At 48.7% G+C, this 21,652-nt stretch overlaps 1 protein-coding gene and 1 long non-coding RNA gene across 2 annotated transcripts; both read left to right on the forward strand.

Annotated features, from left to right (window-relative positions):
- Window positions 1-375: 375 nt before the first annotated feature.
- Window positions 376-7,360, forward strand: RRM2 (ribonucleotide reductase regulatory subunit M2). Its single transcript, XM_076000544.1, has 10 exons — window positions 376-582; window positions 692-766; window positions 1,413-1,550; window positions 1,755-1,871; window positions 2,420-2,553; window positions 3,973-4,067; window positions 4,196-4,329; window positions 5,649-5,753; window positions 5,842-5,955; window positions 6,033-7,360. Exons 1-10 carry the CDS (start codon window positions 478-480, stop codon window positions 6,183-6,185), a joined length of 1,170 nt encoding a protein of 389 aa, XP_075856659.1. The 5' UTR covers window positions 376-477; the 3' UTR covers window positions 6,186-7,360.
- Window positions 7,361-17,253: 9,893 nt separating this feature from the next.
- LOC142870010 (uncharacterized) lies at window positions 17,254-21,289 on the forward strand. The gene is made up of 3 exons (XR_012918528.1): window positions 17,254-17,349; window positions 17,731-17,780; window positions 19,061-21,289. It is a non-coding gene; the product is annotated as an uncharacterized LOC142870010 (long non-coding RNA).
- The last annotated feature ends 363 nt before the right edge of the window (window positions 21,290-21,652 follow it).

A 21,652-nucleotide genomic window follows, 5' to 3' on the forward strand; every position in this document is an offset into this window, starting at 1 on the left:
GCCGCGGACAGTTGGGAAGTGTTGGGTGGGGGTGGCGGGGTGGGGCTGTGGGATGGGGGGGTGGGGCTGTAGGGTTGGGGAGCGGTTCCCGCTCTCCGGGCTCCAATAGCTGAGCCTCCCTCGCAAAATCCTTAACCGTTAGAGCCCACGGGTGCCAAGGTGGCCGGGACACTCGGGGGCTGCAGCCTTGGTCGCGGGGGGCCGGGAAGCGGCGTCCCTACCCAACCAGCCGTCGGAGGGGTCCGAGGAGGTCCTGGAGGTCCCCGGAAGGCGTGCGCGAACTCTCCCGCGCTGGTCTTCAAATTGCGGACGTGCTACTCGGGCGGAAGGGGTCGGCATCCAATGAGAGGCGTGTGTGTGGGAGGGCACAGGCATTTAAGGACGCGAGACCTCGGCCCATCCCGTGCGCCCCTCGCCGCTGCTGCAGTGTCCTTCGCCGCCGCGCCTGCCTCCGCCGCCGCGCCTGCCTCCGCCGCCATGCTCTCCGTGCGCGTCCCGTTCGCCCCCGTCGCCCCGGTCGCGGACAAGCAGCCGCGGCTCTCGCCGCTGAAGGGGCTCAGCCTGGCCGACAAGGAGAACACGGTGAGCGCGCGGGGCCGGGCTGCGGCGGGGCCGGGCGCTGGGCTGCGGGCGCGCGCCGCGGGCGGGTGACGAGGGCACCCCGCAGCCCCTCACGCGCGTCTCCCCGCAGCCCCCGAGCCTGAACGGGACCCGCGTCCTGGCCAGCAAGACCGCGAGGAGGATCTTCCAGGAGCCCGAGGAGCCGGTGAGTGGCGGGCGTGCGGCGGGACAGGAAGTCTGAGCACCCCCCTGAGCGTCTCGGCGCCAAAACCGCATTGTCTCCTCACAGAGCCGGGCGCTTTTCCCGCCAAAGTGTCCCCGCCCCGAAAGGACTCACTCTGCGCAAATGGACATTTCCCAGTAGTTATACAGTATATTCCTTTTATGTTGCATATGGAATTCAATGTGACTGTGAATATTTATGCATCGAGCCACATGAAATGCCAATTGAAGTTACTTGTCTGAGGAAAATGGCAATTATATGTGGTTCGTCCTGTACTTAAGTTTTTTATTTTTTTTTTGAGACAGGGTCTCACTCTCTGGGCTAGAGTGCAGTGGCGTCAGGCTAGCTCACAGCAACCTCAAACTCCTGGGCTTAAACCATCCTCCTGCCTTAGCCTCTCGAGTAGCTGGGACTACAGGCTAATTTTTTCTATATATATTTTTAGTTGTCCAGCTAATTTCTTTCTATTTGAAGTAGAGACGGGGGTCTTGCTCTTGCTCTGGCTGGTTTTGAACTCCTGACCTTGAGCGACCCGCCCGCCTCGGCCTCCCAGAGAGCTAGGATTACAGGCGTGAGCCACCGCGCCCGGCGGTGTACTTAAATTTTGGTTATTTTTCTCCCTCACCAGAAAACTAAAGTACCCGTCCTGGAGGATGAACCACTGCTGAGAGAAAACCCCCACCGTTTTGTCATCTTTCCTATCGAATACCATGATATTTGGCAAATGTATAAGAAAGCTGAGGCTTCCTTTTGGACGGCGGAGGAGGTAACGGGATTATAGAAGACCCCTGTAGGCGCGATTATAACTTGAGTACTTACATTCCTTTTGGGGAGGGTTGCCCACTGAGGATGTTAGATGTTCTAATTGGCAAAGAGAACTCTTTGTGAAGCGTATATTCATCAGGTCGTGCTGATAGACTTCACTTGAATCTCTCCCCTTTGTGCTAAAATTGTGAACTTCTAACCTCAGGTGGATCTTTCCAAGGACATTCAGCACTGGGAAGCTCTGAAGCCTGATGAGAAATATTTCATATCGCATGTTCTGGCTTTCTTTGCAGCTAGTGATGGCATAGTAAATGAAAACTTGGTGAGTTTCCGAAAAACAACTTATTTTCACTTGAAGATTTACTGTAGAAACTAGATTGCTTTTGTCTTTTAATTTTTCCACACTGAATGTGTGTGTGTATATATTACATGACAATTCCTGTTTTGCAACACAATTTGCACTTATTTCTCCTTATGGTATTTTTCTTGACTGGAGAAGCTCAAAGACAATGTTAAGTGGTAGTTATAGGTTTACTCCTTGAGGCCACATTTGTCCTCTTATTGTGGCTTTGCTGTTTTAATAATTTGGTTGCATATGCTTTATTGTGAATGGCTTGCTATGGATTAGGAAAGAATAAATCAATAATCAAGTGCTCAGAGAAACCTTGTGAGACAGGAATCATCTATTTCCTGATTTGTAAATTGAATATATGATATAAAATGTCAACCTTTATCACAGACTTGTGAAAAATTGTATTAAATATATATAGAAACAAACCTTACACTGGTACAAAGAAGAGACTGGGGTGATACCAGTTTCCATTGACAGTTGTATTTTCTTCAAGCTTAACTTTGATATTTTGGCACTAGGTGGAGCGATTTAGCCAAGAAGTTCAGATTACAGAAGCTCGCTGTTTCTATGGCTTCCAAATTGCCATGGAAAACATACATTCTGAAATGTATAGTCTCCTCATTGATACTTACATTAAAGACTCCAAAGAAAGGTGAGTGTTCAAGTGGTGTGCAAGATGTTGAGGACTTATTAACTGTTAACTTTATTTCAAGTTTTTTGGTTCACATAGGGATAAAAATGACTCCAGAATGACTAAGCAGTCAGAGACGTTTCTACCACCTATGGGCATGTCTGCTCTTAGCAAGGAGCCTGAATTCACTTTATTAGTCATTCACTTAATGTTATGAGTGTACAGTCGAGCAACCAGTCTAGTGCCTTTTGAGAAAACATCCCCATTTCTTCCTATCTTGTGTTGAAAAAGGAAAAATCAAAAAGAAAAAAATCCCTCGGTGTTGGGTATGACATGAAGCAAAACCTAGGGCTGGCGGTCTTTTTACTCCTGTGACAAACCTGTTGAGAACCTACAATGGGGCTGGGTGGGACTGGTGAGAGAGGAGGACTTGTCCTTTAAGGAGCTTGCCAAGTCAGCTTTAGGGGAAGGAGCCTTGTATGGGTGAAAGTGGCAAAGCTGAAGCCCAAACTGGCTATTGCAGACTGCGTGGAAGCCTGTGAAGAGGGAAAATGAGCAGGAAGTTGAAAGGTCTGAGGAAACTCTTTGCTGGTGAAGAGATTTGAACATGTAGACAAAAATAAGAAAAGATAGAGGCAAGATTGGGAGTATGATGGAAGGGTGGGATCAGAAAGGTCAGGGGTTGGTAAGCCCCAAGAACATGAGACAGGCAGGCCAAGTCACTCAAAGAGGAAGACATTAAGATGGAAAGAGCAGAGTGTCTGGTGACCTTTGCTTCAGAACACAAGGTCATCTGGGTGGGAATAGGCTAGGAAATAGGTAGACTCAAGATGGACAACAGGATGAAGGGAGGCAGAAGAAGGTAGTAAGGACCAAGGTAGCTGTTGGACCCACCAATTTGCTTTCCTGATCTGGGGTCAATTGTGTATCTAGAATTCTAGTAGGAAGCAATCTTAGATGGTTTAGTTTATTGGTTTAATTATATAGATGTGGCAGTTGGGTCCCAAATAATGTGCCCAGTGATAGTCTTTGGGGATGTTTATTTAGTGGGATAATAGCATAACAGTTAAGATTTTATGGTTCTTGAAATTTAAAGAAGATAGGGGTTCCGAACTATGATCTGGACCTGAAATAATTAAGGCAATGTTGCCCCTGGTGTAATGGACTAAGTTTTAGTGTTCATAGACTTTGGAGCTCAGTGTGGACTACAGAATACCCAAACTTGTATTAATTAACATAAATGAATGTTGAGGTTTCTAAAAGGACACTGGAGGGAGAAGCTAACCAGTAAGAGGAAAAGATTTCGGTGTGAGTCCTTTTAGGGGAAAGAATGGGCAAATACTCGAAGTGCTGGCCTTCTGTCTCAGCAGTCTTATCTAGAAGTTTGTGCTCAGAGGTCTTGGCTGTGATGTGATTGCTGATGCTATATATGCCTACTAGGGAATATCTCTTCAATGCCATTGAAACGATGCCTTGTGTCAAGAAGAAGGCAGATTGGGCCTTGCGTTGGATTGGGGACAAAGAGGCTACCTATGGTAAGGAGACCTTTGACCCTACTTAAACCTGATCTTCATTTTCTAAGTAATGTTATTGGGTTGTTGGCCCTTCCTGCAAATACCAACAGTTACTCACTAGAAACATTTTGCCTGTTACCCTTCAATAGGAGAACGTGTTGTAGCCTTTGCTGCAGTGGAAGGCATCTTCTTTTCTGGTTCTTTTGCATCAATATTCTGGCTCAAGAAACGAGGACTGATGCCCGGCCTCACATTTTCCAATGAACTTATTAGCAGAGATGAGGTGAGTCTAAATGAAATAACAGTCTAGCTTGTTCCCCAAACATGTACAACTCCTAGGCATGCTCTTCTGTTCATTGAAGGGGACCCAAGATACCAGATGGCATCATATCCACATTTAATATGTGAGTTCAAACATGTGCATACTCGGCAAAGAAGGAAATACTTTGCTGAGGTTATTTTACTTGCATTCTCAATATCATGCATTAGTATATACATCTTGCCCTACGGACTGGAATGCACAAAACTATAAGTACTTCATGGGGCTTTTTTTTTTTTTTTTTTTTTGAGACAGAGTCTCGCTTTGTTGCCCAGGCTAGAGTGAGTGCCGTGGCGTCAGCCTAGCTCACAGCAACCTCAAACTCCTGGGCTCGAGTGATCCTTCTGCCTCAGCCTCCCAGGTAGCTGGGACTACAGGCATGCGCCACCATGCCCAGCTAATTTTTTATATATATATCAGTTGGCCAATTAATTTCTTTCTATTTATAGTAGAGACGGAGTCTCGCTCTTGCTCAGGCTGGTTTTGAACTCCTGACCTTGAGCAATCCGCCCGCCTCAGCCTCCCAAGAGCTAGGATTACAGGCGTGAGCCACCGCGCCCGGCCTCTTCATGGGGCTTTTTAAAGTGATGTTTTATTATACTTGCCTGGTATTATATGTGATCCTACTCTAAGTAAAAGTTCATTGATAAGCATCTCAGTGAAATGAGAGTTCATTTTGGTCCAGTATATGTCTTTGAATACTCTTAGATTAAACTGAGGAAAGGAAGGTGAAAGTGCCTAGGTTTAAGTCACATTTGAAAGGCAGGGAGCATGAACCCTACCATACTTTGAGCCCACTGGGCAGATCAAACAGTTGATCTTACCTTATAGGAAGATCTTAAGAAAGATCTTCCTTCCTGTATGGGGACATAGGCTTTGAATCTTATCAGAGTTCCAGACACTAAGACTTGACTCACTTAAAATTGCATCAGATTTCCTGAATGTCTAAAAATTAACTAGCCTTGTCAGGTTTGCCTTTCTTGCTGGGGTAGTGCCAAAATTGGAGCTCATAGCTATATAGAAAGAATACTTTGAACAAAAGTTCTGGCTCCTCTTGCCACCACACAGAGGAATAGAGCCGGCTTGACCTTGTCTAGGTGGAAGCATTGAGGGCCTTGAGTGGGGGCTGAGCCTGCTTCAGTGGCATCAGTAGTTGAAGTCATCTTCCCTTTGTCAGTTTCAGTGCTTTCAGTAAGGCTGAGCAAGTTGTAGAAGGAGAATGCAGAAAAGAATAAGCATTTCAAAGTCTTCTGGCTTTCATGATCTTGAACTTTTTCTTCTAGGGTTTACACTGTGACTTTGCCTGCCTGATGTTCAAACACCTGGTACATAAACCGTCGGAGCAGAGAGTAAAAGAAATAATTATAAATGCTGTTAGGATAGAGCAGGTAGGTGGGTGATGTGTACAGGCCACTCTAGTGCTTGCTACATGCTTTTGTGCTTTGGTGGTATTAAAAGCTGTATTTTGTTCTCTAGGAGTTCCTCACTGAAGCCTTGCCTGTGAAGCTCATTGGGATGAATTGCATGTTAATGAAGCAGTACATTGAATTTGTGGCAGACAGACTTATGCTGGAACTGGGTTTTAGCAAGGTAAAGTATTGTTTATACTCTTCTGCTTCTTCTGAAATTGTTGTTCTGTATTTATATCTTGATGTGAACCTTTTCAGGTGTTCAGAGTAGAAAATCCATTTGACTTTATGGAGAATATTTCACTGGAAGGAAAGACTAACTTCTTTGAGAAGAGAGTAGGCGAATATCAGAGAATGGGAGTGATGTCAAGTCCAACAGAGAATTCTTTTACCTTGGATGCTGACTTCTAAATGAACTGGAGATGTGCCCTTAATTTTGCTGATTTTTCTTTGTCATCAAAAAAAAAAAAATCAGCTGAAGTGTATTAACCAGATACAGTCTGAATTATCCAAAATATTCATTAACACCATCTTTAAAACTGTGTAGCTACCTCAAAATCCATCCTTAGTAGCACCTAGAAGGAAAGAGTGTTATAGGATAAAAACAATTATCTGTTTTCACAGGCTACAACTTCACTGTAACATTAAGAGTGGCAACCTTGTCCTTACATTGTGGAGACCCTAGTGAATGTGGCCCAGCAGGATTAAACATTCACTTACGCCACAAGGCAGTTGTAAGATGCAGCCTCCCTGCTTCAGAGCATATTTAAAAGTTTACGTTCTCAAAGAATAGCATTGTTCGTACTGTCAGGTCTAGCCTGATTTATTTGGTTTTTACACCAAGTACAAAGTAGTCTGTTTACTACTACTAAGCCGGTTTGAAATTTACCAAGTTACTATTAGAAAATAAGTTAAACCTGTGTAGACTAAGCACATCATTTTTAACTTTATTTTCTTTAATGAATCAAAATACTCTTTAATCGACGTTAAAGACAATCCTAGGTTGTCTTTAATTTTATTGGCATACCTAGATATTAGTCTCTTGGTGCTACATAGAAGACAAGGTTGTGTTTTGTTATCCTGTAGCCTGGGTGGAGTGTTGTGGGTAAGAGATAAAGGGTCATCTTTCAGGGAAAGGGTCTTCTAACCCAAATCATTAGGAATGATGGTCTGGGTTGACCGCTAGGGACCTGGGTTTTAATGTGTATGAGGGCTAGAAAATACAATTTTTTTTTTTAAATTGAATTTTCCCCAACTTCTATCTGACAAAATCCTTGAAGAGTTTTCTTAGGTGGAGTCTAAGGTAGTATTATAAATTTTCTAGTCATCCTTGAATGGAATGACCTAAGATCTTGCTCTTGTTAAGTGATAAAATCGGGATTGAAGTTGGCTCTCCTAAGAGTTGTTTATTCTGCTTTTGTTTAATTTGTATGTAAGTATGTACTGTTGAGAGTTAATTCATTTATATTTACTACATATTGTAAATTAATTGGAAAATATTTTTTTAGTATGTATATCCTTTTAGATTTTACCTGTAGTTAATACTTTGAAATAAAAGACCCAGTAGTGTCTTTAAGTTGACTAAATTGACTAAATATATTGACTAATACTGACTAAATAATTGACTAAATATTTTTTATGCAATTCCAACAGTTGTCTAAACCTGAGCATCATCTGGTAGATTTTTAAACTTCAGTAGAAAACTAGCCTTGTATGAGTGATTAATCCATTCAAATTAATTTCGGAAGACAGCATAAGCTAATAGATATAGAGCTACTTTGAATTAATCTGCCTTTATGTTTAGAAAAATAAAAAGCTGATATCATATGGAAGATGATGCATAATACATGTTCTTTTGGCCCCATTTGTTAACTGATTGTATTGTATATCAGCTGTATAGCCATTAACTTACTGTTAGTTTCCTTCTTCATTTACTGTATAAATAGTCAATTTTGAAGTTCCTGTAGTAAGACCCTTTTCTATCTTTAAAATTATTGTTACTGGCCAGGCTTGGTGGCTCACTTGTAATCCTAGCACTCTGGGAGGCTGAGGCAGGAGGATCGTTGAGCTCAGGAGTTTGAGACCACCCTGAGCAAGAGCAAGACCCTGTCTCTACTTAACTAGTCCCAGCTACTCAGGGAGGCTAAGATAGGGGGATTGCTTGAGCCCAGGGCTTTGAGGTTGCTGTGAGCTAGGCTGATGCCATGGCACTCTAGCCTGGGCAACAGAGCAAGACTCTTATGTCTCAAAAATAAAATCATTGTTACCTAAAGTTATAGTAAGTCCTTGGCCGGGCGCGGTGGCTCACGCCTGTAATCCTAGCTCTCTGGGAGGCCGAGGCGGGCGGATTGCTCGAGGTCAGGAGTTCGAAACCAGCCTGAGCAAGAGCGAGACCCCGTCTCTAAAAAAAAAAATAAATAAATAAAGTTAGTAAGTCCAGATTATATGATCTTTACACTTGTGCAACACTAAAATGAATGAATGCTTTGCCTTGCATTGTCAGGTGCAGGTAGAAGTTGGAATCAGATTTTATGCCTCCCATTAGCTGAGTAGTGTGTGGACTAACTTCTGCCAACTCAGATTTTTTTCCTGATCAGTTGAAAGGGAATCAAATTTTTAGCATAAAGCAGTGGTCCCAAACCTTTTTTGCACAAGGGACCTGGTTTTACAAAAGACAATTTTTCCGCAGATGGGGGAGGCAGAGCAGCTGTAAGTAAGATACAGATAAAGCTTCGCTCACCCTCCTGTGCAGTCCAGTTTCTAAGTTTCAGGGAAGACAGTTTTCCCATTTTTTTCACCGTTGGGAGTTGGGGTGGGGCTGGGGCGGCTCAAGATGGTCATACGCAGCAGTGTTCCTAATAGGCCCAGGACTGATACCTGGCTGCTGCCAGGCGGGGTTGGGCTGCAGGTGTATAGTATTTCAAAATTTAATACTGCCAAAGTGGCAAACAGTGCTCTTAGGTCAGTACCCTGATTGATAAAATTTGTATTTTAATTCAGAAAGAAAAAGTTAATTTATTTTTTATTTTTGAGACAGAGTCTCGCTTTATTGCCCAGGGTAGAGTGAGTGCCCTGGCGTCAGCCTAGCTCACAGCATCCTCAAACTCCTGGGCTCAAGCAAGCCTCCAGCCTCAGCCTCCCCGGTAGCTGGGACTACAGGCATGCGCCACCATGCCCGGCTAATTTGAGACAGAGTCTCGCTTTGTTGCCCAGGCTAGAGTGAGTGCTGTGGCATCAGCCCAGCTCACAACAACCTCACACCCCTGAGCTCAAGCAATCCTACTGCCTCAGCCTCCGAAGTAGCTGGGAGTACAGGCATGCGCCACCATGCCGGGCTAATTTTTTCTATATATATTAGTTGGCCAATGAATTTCTTTCTATTTATAGTAGAGATGGGCTCTCACTCTTGCTCAGGCTGGTTTCAAACTCCTGACCTTGAGCAATCCGCCCACCTCGGCCTCCCAGAGTGCTAGGATTACAGGCGTGAGCCACTGCGCCTGGCCGAAAAAGTTATTTTTTGTAAAGGTCTGTGAGTTCACTTTTCATCAGTTGTAGGGAGGAGACTTTCCTCGTGCCTATTCTGGCACAAGGTATATAGGAAACAGGTACACCTGAAAGGTGATGTTACATTGCACGTGTGAAGCCAGGATCGAGTTGAACTTCCCAGCCATGGGCAAGCCACCTCTGGGCCTGTCTTCCCGTCTGCAAAACAGATGGGGTCACAGGCCTTCCCAGGTGGAGTTTGCTTTGTGCTCCCTCAGCCCACTGACCTGTGTGAACTTCTGCCTGGGTTTGAATCGGTCCCTCTGTCTATAAATGCCCTTTTCAGATCCAAATCCCACCCACCTGCACAAGGCCCGTTAGAGGTCATGACACCTTTCCATGCCCAGAACAGCCATTTATCCCTGTGTGTCTGCACATGTCACTGCCATTCAGTTCCTCGGTCATCTGTCACACAGCTCATCAGGTGCTGTTCTCGGCATGGAGATGGGTAGTGAGCCCGAGGAGCAGTCCCACCCCCGTGGAGCTTAGGTTTAGTCCTAGAGAGGAAAACTTAGGTTTAGTCCTAGAGGGGAGTAGATCTGAAGTGTCCCGTGGTGATGGAGTCAGAATTGTGAGATGGGTGGGCGCAATTAGGAGAGGTCTCATGGAGGAGGTGACAGTTTGTCTGTGGTGGGTGTATTGGGGCTAGCGTGACTCCTGTGGTTCTTATGAAGATTCCTTTCATGTCAGAATGTCTTTGTGGGCACAGGTTTTTATCTATTGCTGTATGTCTTAGCACAGGCCTTCAAGGATCAGGCACTCAAGGAATGAGGTGAATTAGGAAATACACCAGTCTGAGCTGAAGTATTCTGGGGTGGATGATGTCATTGGCAAAGGCCTGTGCTGTGTCCCAGAGGAACCCTGTAGAGGGCTTTGCCTTTGCACTCCAAAGGTGCTCAGTGAATTTCGGCTTGACGGCAGGTGTGCTGGGGAGTCCAGGCTGCTGTGCTTCAGGAGGATCACCAGCTATTAGAACAGCCTCCCTGTGGGCAGCTGCAGTCCTGTTCTCTCCACCTGTACCAGCTGCCCAAGTTTTGATCTTCCACGTTGCATGAGGGGGACTGCAGCAGGGTTGGTGTGGTCAGACTACTGGGTCAGTTAGATATGGATATAATACTGCTCAATACTCATTAGATACAGACTCATAGGCCTCAGCCCAGACCTACCAACCAGAAAGCCTGCAGTTTTAACAAGATTATCCTGGGAGATTCTGGGTGTGATAGACTTGTGATGTAACCAGTGGTTTTTAGTCCTGAGTGCATTATAATCACTTGGGGGCTTTTAAAATGCTGCCGGTGCCTGGATACTACTGGAAAAGGCAGTCCAGCTTGTTTTTAGCTAGATGTGTTTTCTTAATTTGTGTGAGCTCTAGACATGCTTGTGTAAGGGTTATATCTCATCACGTGTGCAGTCGGGGCCCTGCTCAGGTGCAGTGGCCAGGCCTGGCAGCCAAGAGCAGATTATGAAATCCTTTTCCCTCTGCCTGCCAGGCACTGCCGTGGTCTCAGACCCAAGCTAAGGACGGGCTCCTTGTGGAGCAGGGGCCAAATGGGAGTGTGAATACCCTTGGGCCGGGAGCTGATACACTGTTTGTATGTTTTTTGAGCATCAGTGGCCCTGCCAGTGTTGGTCTGGAGGGTCTGGTAGTGGCTAGGCACTGCTGAGCAAGACAGGCCCAGCCCCTGTCCGTGGGTGGCTGTGACTTTGGGGGCTTGACCTGTTGAGACCAGACAGTCCCTGGGTACACAGGGGCCCTCCTGGTGTCTGTCCGGACATAAAGGGAACACATCTGTGGTGTCTCCTTGCCATTTCCGGAGGGCACACAAGGTCAGATACAGCCGAGGAGTGAGTCTGAACTGAAAGGGTATTATGTCTGAAGGAATTATCAAAAAGTAGGTGGAAAATAGGAAAGGACAAACAGAATGAGAGTGTGCACATTTTAAAAGGGAATTTTGGGAATAGGTAGGCAATGTTTGAAGAGGTAATGACCGAGATTTTCCAGAATTGACTCATCCTCAGAATCTGGAACCCTGAACAAATCCCGTCAGATCAATGAAAGTTCCATGCTTTGACTCAGGAGTGAAACTGCAAAACATCGGCGGGGCGAGGTGGCTCACGCCTATAATCCTAGCACTCTGGGAGGCCGAGGTGGGCGCATCACTCAAGGTCAGGAATTCGAAACTAGCCTGAGCAAGAGTAAGACCCCACCTCTACTAAAAATAGAAAGAAATTAATTGGCCAACTTAAAAAAAATATATATATATAATTAGCCTGGCATGGTTGCGAATGCCTGTAGTCCCAGCTACTTGGGAGGCTGAGACAGGAGGATTGCTTGAGCCCAGGAGTCTGAGGTTGCTGTGAGCTAGGCTGACGCCCTGGCACTCACTCTAGCCCAGGCAACAGTAAGACTCTGTCTCAAAAAACAGAAACTGCAGAAGCTAGAGATGTGAAGTTTACATATCTTAAATGCTTTAATTATTGGGCTAAACTATTACTCAGAAGTAAGATAAATGTATGTTTAGATTTAGCCATTCAGATCCTCTCACTGAAACAATTTCTAAAGCATATACTTTACAAAGTAAAAGATTAAGCCAAAAGAAAAGATGATGAGAGAAACAGGCCCTCGGTGAATCCTGTAAGCATTGATAAAACCAAATGGAAGCTGGGTGTGGTGGCGCTCACCTGTAGTCCTGGCCACTTGGGAGGCTGAAGCAGGAGGATGGCTTGAGGCCAGGAACTTGATACTAGCCTGGGCAACATATAAAGACCCTGTTTCTACAAAAAGGTTTTTAAAAATTAGCCGGGCATGATGGCTCATGCCTGGAAGCCCAGCTACTCTGGGAGGCTGAGGCAGAGGGATCACTTGAGCTTAACAGTAAGTGTGATCACACTGCTGTATTCCATCCTGGGTAACAGAATGAGGCCCTGTCTAAAAAAAAAAAAACCATGGAATAAGATGACCTGCTTATCAAAACCATAAGCATAATAAATGTAAATAGACTAGCCAGTTAAAAGAAACTTCAGGTTCAGTTAGAAGAATGCTAGCTAGAAGCTACATACCTAAGACTGTAAAAGGGTGGGTAAAGAGGGGGGAAGAACCTGTGCTGAACGGTGATATAAGAGAAAAAGACATTAAATCAAAAAGACTTATTAGAAATAAAAGTTATTTTATTTTTTTTTTTTTGAGACAGAGTCTCACTTTGTTGCCCAGGCTAGAGTGAGTGCCCTGGCGGCAGCCTAGCTCACAGCAACCTCAGACTCCTGGGCTCAAGCAATCCTCCTGTCTCAGCCTCCCAAGTAGCTGGGACTACAGGCATGCACCACCATGCCCGGCTAATTTTTTCTGTATGTATTAGTTGGCCAATTAATTTTCTTTCTATTTATAGTAGAGACGGGGTCTCGCTCTTGTTCAGGCTGGTTTTGAACTCCTGACCTCGAGCAATCCACCCGCCTCGGCCTCCCAGAGTGCTAGGATTACAGGCGTGAGCCACCGCGCCCGGCCAAAAGTTATTGATCTAAAGAATAATTGATCCTCTGGGAAGATACAAGGGTAGTCACTTAGCACCAGACAGCATGGTCTCTGCAGTGCCTGGGTGTTGTCTCATAGTCCAGTCTCCCCAGGGACCAATGGAGTCCTGGGCCCAGTGACCAGAGGGGGCCGTGTCTCATCTTGGTGCTGACCTTATCTTAGTCACTTTTTATTCACTCACTGTCCTCCCCTAGTCCTGTGCATAGTCCCTGGGTTTGCCATTAAGCCAGTTGCAGAGAGTTTTGTCTCTGCAATTGCTTGAAGCTCACACATTCCTGCTCCATCTTCCCTGTTTAGCAGGACCACCAAAGTGTGCCTCCAGGGGCCAGCCTGGAAGAGGCAGAGTGTAATTGAATGCCCCTTCACAAGGGAATGGTGTGGATTACACAATTTGGCTACATTGTAGCCTGGGGACCAACAGGGCTGGGTGAAGGGGGTGTTGAGGCTGGGATGACACCAGGTGGAAAGTCATGAAACTGGTTCTTGGCACCTGCTGCAGTGGAGGTGTTGGTCCTCAGCCTGGGCAGGCCGAGCCTTCCTGGGTATGGGTGGGCCTGTGAATTTGAAGGACCGGAGCCAAGGCTGCCAGTGACCTAGAAAAGACAATTCCCCTCTGAATAAGGTGAATTAGGTAGACATTATGGCAGGTGTGCTGCCTCAGGAGTAGGTATGGCCTTGAAGAGGCTGGCTCTCCTGAGGCCACCAACTGACACCCCCCTCCCCCTTGCCCTCTGTCAGAGTGCCCATCCTCAGCCCTGGTGTTATAGACTCCATGCAGCCAGCACCCAGCTCCTGCCACCTGAGCCAGGCCCGGTCTTGTTTTCTGTTTGGGGGAGTGGGAGGGGATGCCCTGCTCTCTCTCTCTCCGGGCCTTGGGATTTGTGGGACAGAGCGTCTGCTGCAGCGGAGAGGACTGTCCTGCCTGAGAGGAGCCCACCACGCTGGGGGAAGGAGACCGGATCTACAGAGAAACAGTCCCTATGACACTTCACTTCTTGAACCCAGCCATACTTCAAGTCCACACCCCAGACTTTTCACTTAAGCCAATAAATTCAGAATAGAATAAGGTTGATTTTCCTGCCACGTGTAGCAGTTCCACCTGAACAGAACCCATGGAATCTGATCAATCTGCACAACTACCCCAGGGCAGAGGTCGTCATCCCTCTCCTACAGGTGTAGCCACAAGGCTCAGGGAGGTCACACGCCTCATTGAGGATCACACCATAACTAGTGGCTGACCAGAGCATGAACCTGGGTGTCCAAGTCCAGCAGGGCCACACTCTTGTCCCTTATTGCACACACCTCTTGAGAGAACAGGCATCCCAGCCTCAAGTCATGCTGGTCAGTGGGCCCTGTGAGAGGTTTTGTCCCTTTCCTGCCTTCTTCCTCCCCATGGGGTTGGGGATGGGGGCTGCTGTGCACCTTGTCAACATGGCCCTGGGGAGAGGAGCAGGGAGACACCTTTCATCTGTATGACACCAGCCCAGGCTTCTGGGGGCAGGGTGGCTCTAGTAAGGGTCGGCAGGCCTGCACTGTGCTGTAAGCTGTAGGAAGGTGGCTTATGGCTACATAGGAAAGTTGAGAGGCACTCGAGTAACTAAGTGGGATCCCAGGGTTAGGAATGGGGTGAATGGGAAGCAGTGACCTTAGAGGTGGAAAGCTGGAAGGTTCCAGCTGTTTCCATAAAACCTGGTACAGTAGCTTCTCGTTAAGGGCTTGCCACAAGCCCTTCGTCCCCTCCAGTGCAGGGTAGTCTGGCCTCTCCGGGACTGAGCTAAGGAGGAATTTGCTTTGGAAGCCTGGGAACAGATCCTTGGGCTCCCTAATCCTAATAAATCTCTTGAGCCCAGTGTCAGTTGCTGAAGGGCATTTCCGTGCCACCAAGAGCCCGCTGCTCCTGTTAGTGCAGGGACAGCCAAGCACAGGCTTTAGAAAAGGTCTCCCTCCTGAGAACTAACAGTATCTTTGGAGCCAGTCTCACCACTTGTGAGAAGGTTGGCCACGGGATGTCCCATGTCTCTTGGCCTCCATTTCCATGTTGGGAACCAGGACTAGTAATCCAGAGTGAGCCGGCTTGTGAGAATTAGATGAGTGGAGAGTGCCTGGCATTCTTTAGAACAGCTCTATTGAGATGTAGTGCACATACTCTTCAGCTTAACCATTTAAAGTATATGCTGGTTTTTAGTGTTGATATATTCACAGATAGGTGCAGCCACCTCATAATCCTCATTTCAGAAGACGCCCAGCACCCACTAAGTCACTCCCTGTTTCCTACTGCCCAGGCCTGGGCAGCTACTGGTCCACTTCTTGTCTCTGGGATGATCTGGTGCATTTTTGGGAGGCTCAGCATGTGGGAGTTAGTATTGACAAAGGCTGGGTTTTCTTTATAAGAGATCACTTAGAATGTTAGAGGCCACAGAGGGAAGGCTGATGTCTGTTTTAGAAGGACTTTCTTCTCTGGCAAGGCAGATCACCTTGCAATACAAAATGATTCCTGGGATGTGGCCGGGGAGGGGACTTTGCTGCTATGAGCTGGCAACAAACTGCGTGGGAGTGGGGGTGTTGAAATCTTGAGTCACCCCTTTGGGGGGAGACAGTAGGTGGATTTGGGGTCTGCTCTTTCCTGTCTTCCTGGGTGTGGCCCCAGGATTCTGCTTCTCTCTGTTCAGGGAATTTCCTGCGGGCTAAGCTGTCCTGGGTTCTGGGGAATTGGGAACAAGTCAGAGCTTTCAGGAACACAGAGGAGTCTTCTGTTGGGCCTCCCTTTAGTTTCTCGTTTGCATCTTCTCGACTCCGTAGGTCCCCATTTTGTCACCCCGGGTCCTCTAACACCAACTGAGCACATGAGGCCAGAGTCAGGAATCTAAGCCCTTGGGCCATTGCCAGGTTTTGTGCAGACCAGGAGCTAAGAATGTTTTACAAAAAAGAATGTTTTATGACACTTGACGTTTCCACAAAATTCAAATTTCAGGGCCTATAAGTAGTTTTGTGGGGACAGCCACACTCGTTTTTGCCGTCACCACTGACAACACAGACTTAAGTAGTTGCCACAGTCTGTGTTTTCTATCTAGACCTTTGCAGAAAGTGTTTGGTGACCTCTGCGTGGGGCGTGGAGCCAGGGAACGGGGGCAGTGGGTAGTCAGTGGGGGCTGAGCTGGCACAAGCCTGTGCAGAGAGCTGGTTATTGAGGGGAACGGTAGTCGGTTACTATAGATAACTGAGGATCCTGTGGCCACATGGAAAGCTGTGTACAGAATAGCGATACATGAAAATAGAACATGAAGTTGTAGGTACACTGTGGTCACGGTGCTATAAGTGTGCATGTGCATGAGGACAGCAGGTAGCACACACAGAGCGGTGAAGATGGCGTCTGGGTGGTGGGAGTGAGAACAGTTGTTCTTTCTGTTCTGTTCTTGTGTTTTAATTTCCCTGTAATATTCTTATAATACATATCGATGAGCAGTTGCAGCCTAGAGGAGGTACCTACTGGGCAGATGGCTGTTCCCAGGCCTGGGAGGGCTGGAGGCAGAGGGAGCCTGTGCCCTAGACTTGGGTTATGGAGGAAGTGCCTGGGGAGGGTAGAGGTAGGTGCACTTTGCTCCTGTGAGCTGGGGGCCGAGGCTGCGCAAACCTGATTGTGGTTCGTGTGTCTGCTCACTATGCAGTTGCCTCTGGAAGTTGCTTAGAAGGCTTGGAATCGCACCAGCATCCGAGAACCAGTTGCTTCTGCCCACAAGGGTTAGCCAGGGAGGGCCATTCAGGTCCCCCTCAGTTCTGGCTTCCAGCCGGATGGACCCAGCCAAGTCCTGCCCTGCTGCTGATGGGCTGTGTGCTCTGGGACTCGGGTTAAGTCTGTAGGTGGCAGAGCTGGGACCCTCCACCCATCCCCTGCCTCCAGTGTCCTGCTCAGAGCTTCAGAGATGGTGCCTCCCAGGCATGCTTAGTGACATGCATCTGGGGCTTGGGCTTAGCTGGGATGATGTCTCTTATGTCAGTGTGGTTGTCCCCAGGGAGAGTGTCAGCCCTCCTGGGTGCATCCATCTTTTGCATTGCCTCCCTGGTCTGCCAGCAGAGGCCTGGGCACGTGGTGCGTAGACAGTGAATATTTGTGATTGGATGGAGGGGGCTTGGTGCTTGGTCTTGGACTTAAAAGCGCGTGCGCTTAAGGGTTCCAAGGTCAAAGGAGGAGGATGCGATTAGTTCTGAGAAGGGAGGAGGGTGGGGAGGGGGAGAGGAAGAGCCCTGGATGTGTTCTTGCTAGGGAGGAAGGGGCAGGTGGGGGTGCAGGTGCTGTTCCAGGTGCCAGAATCAGTGAAAACCCGTGAGGCCATACTGTTGGGGAGGCGGCGGGGGTTGGGGGGAACTGGGGCAGGAGCAGGTTGGTTCAGCGCACACATTCTGTTCCAGGTGCTGGGAGAGCACGAGGCACAGAGATGAAGTCCAGGCGCTCGTGGAGATGGCACGCTGGTGGGGACACAGAAACCGCCACCCACCCAGGGTGCTGTGAGTCAGAGGGTGACAGTGCTCCAAAGACAGGGAAAGCAGGGAGGAGGGGGAGGAGCAGTGGCCCTGTGCACACTCCTGTGGGGAGAGGGAACTGGAGGAGGTGGGGACAGACCACATGGTTAGCAGAGGAAAGTGAGGTTCAGCCAGAGGGCAGGGTAAGTGCAAAGGCCCTGTGGCAGTAATGTCTTTGCATAGTCAGAGCAGAGTGAGGTGGCAGATGGGGTTAGGTCAGTGGGGTAAGGGGGTGGCAGGTCTCACGGGGCCTTGTGGGTAGGCCCAGGTTAAGAGTTAGGATTTCGATCTGAGTGGGATGAGAAGCACAGGCAGGTTTTCCGATCCTTGAGTCTTGAAAGGAGCTCTTCTGTTTCTGTGTGTCAGGTATCCGTCTGGTGTCCTGGTGGAAGCAGGAGGCTGACGCGTCTGTCCAGGTGAGAGGTGATGGTGACTCGCACGGTGGGGAGGAGGGGGCAGCTGCGGAGGTGGTGAGCAGGGTGGTCACCTGCTATTTCGTAGCTCAGTGAACAGCACCCTCAGGCCCCAGGTGCCAGGTCAGAAATCCGGGCCTTGCCGGCCTCTGCTGTTCTGTGTGTGGCCAGGTGAGGGAGCCTCCCACCTTCTGTGTCCCTCAGCCCACAGCCCAGGCAGCGCGGTCCTGAGAGCCACCGCCAGCCCAGCAGGGAGCCCGGCTGTATCCCACCCGGGGGCTGGCTCCCCCGTCCCACGTTCGCCCTTCTCCCATCCGTGGCGCACACAGCACCCAGGACGGTATCGTAGCGCATTAGACGAGGACGGGGCTTTGTGCAGCACGGCGACATGAGGGAGGCTCGGGCCCTGCCTGCGCCCAGGGCCTCGTGGACTTCACCCTGCCAGCCCTGCCTCGAGCCTCCCTGAACTTGAGCATTTCAAGCACGCGTCTCCCAGCCTTTCCCTCTGGCTCTTAGACCCTGGTTTTTCGGGTCTCAACTTAGAGGCCACCTTCCCTAGGACCCTTCCCAGGCACACGGATGCTAGATTAGGGGCCCCCGCTGTGCCCCATGGCCTCTGAGAGCTTATCGCACAGAATCATACTTGTCTGTTTGGTTCTCTGACACCCCCTTCCTGGTTATGACTTCCCTGAGGGCAGGGATGGGGTCTGCTGTCCCCAGTGGGGTGGGACACTCAGTTCTCTCCCTCCATACGTGTTTATTGAATGAGTGGCCCATGGAGGGAGCCGCTGTGTCTGACCCAGTAACACAAGGGTCACACTGTGGAAACTAGTGGGGATCGTGACTGGGACCCCTGCCCCCGGAGCGGTGGCCCATCAGTGGGGCTGGCTTCCTCCCCCACTCCCCTCCCTCCTCTCCTTGTCCCTGTCCATCCTGGCTGACCCACGAGTGGCTGTCAATGTTGGCTAAATACATCCACACCTGGCTGTCATTCTTTGCCCACAGTCACAGGGCCTTCTGGGGACTGTCCTGTAGCCCCAAGGGGTGGCTGGAAGCCAGAACGTCAGGCCTTTAGGGCCAGGAAATTGCATAGAAGGCTGAATCCTCAGGGCACCCCATTTTGGGCTGGGCTGTGCTCTGCCCTGTGGATGGGGTGGAAGGAGGCGGCGGCAGCCCTGGCATCTCCTCCGGCTCTTCCAAGGTCAGATTTGAGATCTCAAATCTACTTGCTAATGCACAATTTATCTCTTCCTCCATTTTCTCTGGAACCTGTGCTTGTGTAGCTGTTGACGTGATGCGGTGGGGAATGGGTTTTATCAAAGAAGCTGCTGGCGGAGCCCGCTGGCATCCCTATGCATCCAGAGATTCCCGCCCGGCTACGGCTCCAGCTGCGGACAGCTGCCTGCCTCCACCTCGGGGCCGGTAGCTCCCTCAGCCCCACAACAAGCTGTGCTGGCGTGTAAGGTGCATTTCCTATTTTTAATAGCCTAGTTGTTGAGAAATGATAAGGCTTCTACTTCCTTTAGAACGGAAGGCTTTCAGAAATATTTATTTATATCTTTGTTTCTATAGAATCCAGGAGGTCATCTTTGCCTGGGGAGGGTGGGCAGTGGAGGGCATCACCTGCGAGTGGCCCTGGTACTAGCTTGCATTCGCTGTCAGGAAACGTAGGACACTGAGCGCCGTGGGGGCCCAGCCAGCTGCGCTGAGGAAGTCCCAGCTCTCCGGTAGGGGGTCAGGTGGGAGGCTTGAAAACAAGTAATGACCGCACAGGCTGGCAGGGGTGACGGTGACTTGTGCAAAGTGCAGTGTGAGTGCACAGCCAGGAGCCCCTACGGCTGCTGGAGAATCAGGGAAGACATCATGGAGGAGGTGGCCCTTGATGTGTGAAGGATAAGTAGGAGTCTGGGGCCGGGTAAAGGCTGGAGGGAGGGCAGGTGGGAGAAGGGAGGCTCTTACATGCCAGGCAGGTGTGCACGTGCCTAGAGTTGGCCATGGCCACGTTCTCAGGGGCTTTCAGTGCCATGCTGAGGGGTCTGAACTCCATCCCGAAACCCTCCCAAGTTTTAACTGGGGTGTGACACGGCGGTGGGTTAGAGCTACGTTAGAGGGTTAGAGGAGGGGATGGGTATGTTCACACCTCACGGGTGCAGTGTGCACCGTCTGGGGGATGGACACGCTTGAAGCTCTGACTCGGGTGGGACAAAGGCAATATACGTAACCTAAATATGTGTACCCCCATAATATGTTGAAATAAAAAGAAATTTAAAAAGATGCTGTGCCTTTTTTTAAAAACCTCAAGATGAAAATAATTTCAGAAAAAAAACAAAAAGCTACATTGTTCAGGTTTTCTCAAATCGATTTCACATACAGACCTAGTGTGCACACTTACGGCCGGGGCGTCCTGAGCCACAGTGACCCTTGCTGTGTGCAGTGCATTTCTTTTCTGTTCTGTTTCATTTGTCCTTTTAAAATGCCGTTTGCAGTCTTCTACATTGATTTCCTGTCTCCCTGAATATTTTTGATCTGCAGAGCGAACAGTGCTGGACTAGGGAGAGGGAGATTGAGGCAGGAGCCCAGCCAGAGGCTGCTGTCAGGGTACAGCCAGGACGCGGTGATGGCACCGGGCACCCGGCCTGGGGCGGACACCAGAGACTCCCAAGTGAAGGGGCATTGGCCCCCAGGCCTCAAGAGACTAGAGGCAGCTCCCGAAGCAACAAGAGAGCCCCTCGCTGTGAGCCATGCCGAGGATCCAGAAGCTGTGCTTTCATAACTCAGACACATTGCGTGGTGTCTGAAAGCCATTTCATTAAATGTCACATGGAATCAAAATAGAAATTACATCTCTGGGACAAAGCCCATTGAGCCAGGAGCCAGGCATTCTGAATTGGAACCAGAACAGACCCAGAAGCGGGATTGAGGCTCCCAGACTGCCTGTGTCTGTGGGGCCAGCCTTCCACTCCCTCCCTTGCTCACAGATGCTGCAGGGGGTCCTGGAGCCCAGCCCACCTGCAGTGAAGCACACTCGGATTTTCCCACAATGGCATTTAATTCTAGAGTCAGCAGAGCGATACCTACAAAGTTCTCAAGGAAAGAATGTGCAGCCCAAGAATTTTACATCCTGACAAGCTGCTGGTCAAACACAAAGACCAGGAACCATTTTGAGCTCGCAAGAACTCAGGAAATGGCTGGGCACGGTGGCTCACGGCTGTAATCCTAGCACTCTGGGAGGCCGAGGCAGGCGGATTGCTCAAGGTCAGGAGTTCGAAACCAGCCTGAGCAAGAGCCAGGCCCGTTTCTACTATAAATAGAAAGAAATTAACTGGCCAATTAATATATATAGAGAAAAAATTAGCCAGGCATGGTGACACATGCCTGTAGTCCCAGCTACTCAGGAGGCTAAGGCAGGAGGATTGCCTGAGCCCAGGAGTTTGAGGTTGCTGTGAGCTAGGCTGACGCCACGGCACTCACTCTAGCCTGGGCAACAAAGGGAGACTCTGTTTCAAAAAAAAAAAAAAAAAAGAGAACTCAGGAAATATTTTTTCATGGAGCCACTCTTGGCTAAACTATTGGAAAAGAAATTTCATTAAATCAAGAGACAAATAGAAGAATTTCAGCAAGAGAACTGACAGTGAGCAGCGAATCTACCTGGAGGGCCAATGTGAGAATCAAGATCATATATAAATATTATAAACCCAGAGGTCAGAAATGATTCAGTGAACAAAAATGGGGAAGAAAGGGGAGAGTTGTTAAGTATGCTGATTTCTTTATCTTTCTTTATGGGGGAGGAGACAAAAATAAGAAAAAGATAGCATAGAGGTAAATACTGAGAAATATAATCATCTAAAATTAAAGGCAAAAAAAGTGGGAATGAG

This window comes from Microcebus murinus, chromosome 3 (genome assembly GCF_040939455.1).
Source record: "Microcebus murinus isolate Inina chromosome 3, M.murinus_Inina_mat1.0, whole genome shotgun sequence".
NCBI classification, from domain to species: Eukaryota; Metazoa; Chordata; class Mammalia; order Primates; family Cheirogaleidae; genus Microcebus; species Microcebus murinus.

What these genes read in the sequence shown, in the direction of transcription:
- RRM2 (XM_076000544.1), top strand. Translation starts at nt 478, where the DNA reads ATGCTCTCCGTGCGCGTCCCGTTCGCCCCCGTCGCCCCGGTCGCGGAC. An exon ending in TGGCCGACAAGGAGAACACG is followed by an intron (nt 583 to 691) that starts GTGAGCGCGCGG and finishes GTCTCCCCGCAG; the next exon opens with CCCCCGAGCCTGAACGGGAC. An exon ending in ATTAAAGACTCCAAAGAAAG is followed by an intron (nt 2,554 to 3,972) that starts GTGAGTGTTCAA and finishes TATGCCTACTAG; the next exon opens with GGAATATCTCTTCAATGCCA.